General features: G+C 46.9%; 1 protein-coding gene across 1 annotated transcript; it reads left to right on the top strand.

Moving 5' to 3' along the window:
• Nucleotides 1-220: 220 nt before the first annotated feature.
• LOC135972573 (olfactory receptor 52B2-like) lies at nucleotides 221-1,168 on the top strand. The gene has a single exon (XM_065551073.1). It carries the CDS (start codon nucleotides 221-223, stop codon nucleotides 1,166-1,168), a length of 948 nt encoding a protein of 315 aa, XP_065407145.1.
• The last annotated feature ends 4,392 nt before the right edge of the window (nucleotides 1,169-5,560 follow it).

The following is a 5,560-nucleotide window of genomic DNA, read 5'->3' on the forward strand; positions in this document are numbered from 1 at the left end:
TCAGAATAATGAAAATATCATTTTTCAGTGTGTGAAGAGCAATCAATCTGCTTCACCAATGAGAAAAGCCCCAGTAGTGCACGTAATGTCTCATATTCACATTGTCTCTCCATCCAGGAATTACCTTAGTGCTTGGGCACACACAGGAAGTCAGGAGAACCTACGATACATGCAGAAGACACTGTTCTTCCTCCGAGTTGGACACCTGCTTCCCTCCTGCATGTCAGATTCCAACACAACCGACTTCACCAACCCCTCCACCTTCATCCTGCTGGGCATTCCTGGCCTGGAGGCAGCCCATGTCTGGATCTCCATCCCCTTCTGCACCATTTATGCCATAGCTGTCATGGGGAACTTCACCATCCTATTCATTGTCAAGATGGAGCCGAGCCTCCATGAGTCTATGTACTATTTCCTCTGCATGCTGGCCCTCACCGATCTTTTATTGTCTACGTCCACCATTCCCAGAACACTGAGCATCTTCTGGTTCAATTCCAGGGAGATCAGTTTCAGTGCCTGCCTCACCCAGATGTACTTCATTCAGTGCTTCTCAGTGATGGCATCTGGGATCCTTGTGGCCATGGCTTTTGATCGCTACGTGGCCATCTGCGATCCCCTGAGACATTCCACCATCCTTACAAACCCTGTGGTGGCCAAGATCGGCCTGGCTCTGCTGATGCGCAGCAGCATGCTTGTATTGCCCACTCCCATCCTGGCGAGGCAGTGGCCATATTGCAGAACCAACATCATCCCACACACATACTGCGAGGGCATAGCTGTGCTGAAGCTGGCCTGTGCAGACATACGCATCAGTAGTTACTACGCCCTCTCTTTGGCATTCTTGGTAACTGCTCTGGATGTGTTTTCTATCACAGTGTCCTATATCCAGATCCTCAGGGCCATCTTCAGCCTCCCCACAAAGGACGCCCGGCTCAAGGCTTTTAGGACCTGTGGCTCCCACCTCTTTGTCTTCTTAACCTTTTACATCCCATCTTTGTTCTCCAACCTCACGCACCGGTTTGGCCAGAATGTCCCCCTGCACCTCCATGTTCTCACTGCTAACATGTACCTCTTGTTGCCCCCCATGCTGAACCCCATCATCTACGGGGTGTGGACCAAACAAATCAGAAACAGACTCTTCCAGTTCTTCACTCATAAAGGGACTTAAAGTTCTCTCCTTATGCTCGGGCTCTCAGACCGAGCTCCATGCAGAGCTGGCTGGTGCATGGTGCTGCACCCTCTTCCCTGAATCACTGACTGGACAGTCAAAGAGACATAAACATTTTCCTGATCTTAGTGTGCAGTGTCAGCGTTAGAACCTGGGGAATTGGTCTATGTAGAACTCATTGGGTTGCCACCTTTCTTATTTCTGGTAATGGACCCCCAAATCCCCATGCTGTACCCCCACCTCTTCTGCCAAGGCTCTGTCCCTGTTCCTCCTCTTTCCATCATATTTTGCTCCTCTACTCCCTACCCCTGTGACACACTGGATCATTTTCACCTCCCTTACCCACCCCCAGCTGCAAGGGAGTTGTTTCAGGTTTTGGTTGGGGTGACCACCGTAACTGTTATTCCTGGGGCTACTTAGGGTCTTGAAAACTCTAGTTTTTTTGGCAGATAACTTAGCAAAATTTGTGGCAGGAGCAGTGTATCTAATTCTACTATAAAAGAGAGAAAATTAAATAAATACTAGACCCACTCCACTCTAATACTAACATGTTCTCACATCTTGTGGCAAGTCACATAAGGGACACTGGTTAGGTTTAAAATTTTTATATATATATATATACTATTGTTTATTACCCAGTCCCTCAATGCACCAGCCCCTTTTCATGAGCAGATTTCCCTTACAGAAAGGTAGATTTTAAGTGGTTATAAGTAATAAGTGAACAGATCAATGTAGATTCCTCAAGAAATAAAACAAAATCACAATCTGAGTTCTATAAACTAGACAGGATTTGAGTCAACCCATGTCTCACCCTAATGGTACAAACAGTTTCCCAATCCTCCATACACAGCCTGGGATTTCTCCTTTCCAGTCTGGGACCACCTGCCCAGTCAGAGTCTTTCATAATGTCTTCCCTGTGGATGGAAATTAGTTTTTTTACAAGCAAAAGCCCCCAGTACAGATAGTGGGAAAGTTCAGGCACAAGAGGGAGTCCAGTTTTACATGAGCTGGTCACACATCCTTTCATGCTTCGATGTGTCTTTGTAGGGACCGTTATCCATATTCTGGCTAGAACGTCCACAGTTAAGTCCATCAGATGGGGATAAATTTCTTCCATTATAGCCCATTATGTTCATGGAGGGGCCACCAGCTTGAATAATCCGTTCACAATATGCTGTCTAGACTGGATGTAAACTACCTTGTGGGAACTACCACAAGAGCAAACACATTTGAAATACTGGTACATAGTCAATGTTCATAACTTTAGGTACAAAAATGATACATGCATAAAAATAGGGTCATGATATTCAGCAAAGCAAACATTTCCATTGATATATTACATATACAGAGGAGAAAAGCAAGCTGGGGTACATAGCAAAGGACGATGAACGAGTGTTTTCCCCGCTACCCATCACACACGCTGAAACTGTCGCTCTCTCACTTTCCTTGTTCAGCAAGTGTCACCTGCACCCATAAATTACTGGGCAGGCACAAGCTAAAGGGGAGGACACATGACCTCTCCACATGACTCTTCCTTGCCTCACCCCCAGCCTCGGGCCCCCCCATCTTCTTCTGCCATTTAAAGTTGCCAGGTACCCGGTTTTCAACAGGAAAAGGGGATCTGGCAGTGTCTAGGTACTGCAGGGTGGAGGGAAACCTGGGGTCATTAACCCATGGCAGCCTGTGCTGCCTCCTACCTGCAGGCAGGCTCCTTCTCAGGCTGTAGGAGCTCCCATCCCAGCCCCAGGCAGAGGGAGCCCAGCTGGACATGGGCAGGTACTGAGAAGGACAACAGAAATTATGAGGGTTATGGAACAGCTTCCATATGGGGAGAGATTAATAAGACTGGGACTTTTCAGCTTGGAAAAGAAACGACTAAGGGGGGATATGATAGAGGTCTATAAAATCATAACTGGTGTGGAAAATTTGAATAAGGAAGTGTTATTCACTACTTCTTATAAGACAGAAGAACTTAGTGGGTGACCCCTAGTTTTTAAGCTGTGTGACTTTGCAGCAGGCTACCAAAGGCCGTGCAGGATGGGGAAAGCACCCCTCCCCCAGCCCAGCACCTCTCCCTGGCCCCAAGCTGCTGCACCGAGAGAGAGCTGGGGTGCGTCTTCTCTCTCTGCCACAGCCCAGGTGTAGCCTATAGGGCTCACCTGCTTGCTTGCTTATATATCATAGATTCATAGATTCTAGTACTGGAAGAGACCTCGAGAGGTCATCGAGTCCAGTCCCCTGCCCGCATGGCAGGACCAAATACTGTCTAGATCATCCCCGATAGACATTTATCTAACCTACTCTTAAATATCTCCAGAGACGGAGATTCCACAACCTCCCTAGGCAATTTATTCCAATGTTTAACCACCCTGACAGTTAGGAACTTTTTCCTAATGTCCAACCTAAACCCCCCTTGCTGCAGTTTAAGCCCATTGCTTCTTGTTCTAGGGGGATTCTATCCTTAGAGGCTAAGGTGAACAAGTTTTCTCCCTCCTCCTTATGACACCCTTTTAGATATCTGAAAACTGCTATCATGTCCCCTCTCAGTCTTCTCTTTTCCAAACTAAACAAACCCAATTCTTTCAGCCTTCATTCATAGGTCATGTTCTCAAGACCTTTAATCATTCTTGTTGCTCTTCTCTGGACCCTCTCCAAAATCTCCACATCTTTCTTGAAATGCGGTGCCCAGAACTGGACACAATACTCCAGCTGAGGCCTAACCAGAGCAGAGTAGAGCGGAAGAATGACTTCTCATGTCTTGCTCACAACACACCTGTTAATACAGCCCAGAATCATGTTTCCTTTTTTTGCAACAGCCACCAAGATAAAGAAGTATGGGTTGGATGAATGGACTGTAAGGTGGATAGAAAGCTGGCTAGATCGTCGGGCTCAACGGGTAGTGATCAATGGCTCCATGTCTAGTTGGCAGCCGGTTTCAAGCGGAGTGCCCCAAGTGTCGGTCCTGGGGCCGGTTTTGTTTAATATCTTTATTTATGATATGGAGGATGGTGTGGACTGCACTCTCTGCAAGTTTGCAGATGACACTAAACTTGGAGGCGTGGTAGATACACTAGAGGGTAGGGATTGGATACAGAGGGACCTAGACAAATTAGAGGATTGAGCCAAAAAAAACCTGATGAGGTTCAACAAGGACAAGTGCAGAGTCCTGCACTTAGGACGGAAGAATCCCATGCACTGCTACAGACTAGGGACTGAATGGCTAGGTAGCAGTTCTGCAGAAAAGGACCTAGGGGTCACAGTGGACGAGAAGCTGGAGATGAGTCAACAGTGTGCTCTTGTTCCCAAGAAGGCTAACGGCATTTTGGGCTGTATAAGTAGGGCCATTGCCAGCAGATCAAGGAACGTGATCGTTCCCCTTTATTCGACATTGGTGAGGCCTCATTTGGAATACTGTGTCCAGTTTTGGGCCCCACACTACAAGAAGGATGTGGAAAAATTGGAAAGAGTCCAACGGAGGGCAACAAAAATGATTAGGGGTCTGGAGCACATGACTTATGAGGAGAGGCTGAGGGAAATGGGATTGTTTAGTCTCCAGAAGAGAAGAATGAGGGGGGATTTGATAGCAGCCTTCAACTACCTGAAGGGGGGTTCCAAAGAGGATGGAGCTCGGCTGTTCTCAGTGCTGGCAGATAACAAAACAAGGAGCAATGGTCTCAAGTTGCAGTGGGGGAGGTCCAGGTTGGATATTAGGAAAAACTATTTCACTAAGAGGGTGGTGAAACACTGGAATGCGTTACCTAGGGAGGCGGTGGAGTCTCCTTCCTTGGAGGTTTTTAAGGCCTGGCTTGACAAAGCCCTGGCTGGGATGATTTAGTTGGGAATTGGTCCTGCTTTGAGCAGGGGGTTGGACCAAATGACCTCTTGAGGTCCCTTCCAACCCTCATATTCTATGATTCTATGATCGGTCTGATTTTCCCATACCTTTCTTGGGAGGCAACAACTGCTGATGCACTGACACTCACCACCACCTCCAGGTGATAGAATATCTCAGGATTTCGATTGATCAACACCGGAGCCTTAACAATGGCTTATTTCAGCTGGGACATTGCTTCTGTGTATTGCTCAGTCCATTCCCATTGAACACTCTTTTTTAGCAGTTGATACAAAAGCCCTGCAATGGAAGCAAAATTGGGAATGAAATCCCCGTGGAATCAGTTAAAACCCAAAAAGGATCTTTGTGAAGCTGGGTCCTCTGGTAATGGCAACTTTTGGAGTGCCTCCACCTTTTTCTGCCATGGGTTTTGACACAATTTTATCAACGTAAGACCTAAGAAAGAGAAAGAGGTGCACATTAGCCGCACCTTGACAGGATTTCACCTTAGGCCTACTTCTTTAAATATTTTCAGGAGTTCATCCAGCTTCTCAAAATGC

This window comes from Chrysemys picta, chromosome 1 (genome assembly GCF_011386835.1).
Source record: "Chrysemys picta bellii isolate R12L10 chromosome 1, ASM1138683v2, whole genome shotgun sequence".
Taxonomy (NCBI): domain Eukaryota; kingdom Metazoa; phylum Chordata; order Testudines; family Emydidae; genus Chrysemys; species Chrysemys picta.

What these genes read in the sequence shown, in the direction of transcription:
- LOC135972573 (XM_065551073.1), top strand. Translation starts at nt 221, where the DNA reads ATGTCAGATTCCAACACAACCGACTTCACCAACCCCTCCACCTTCATC.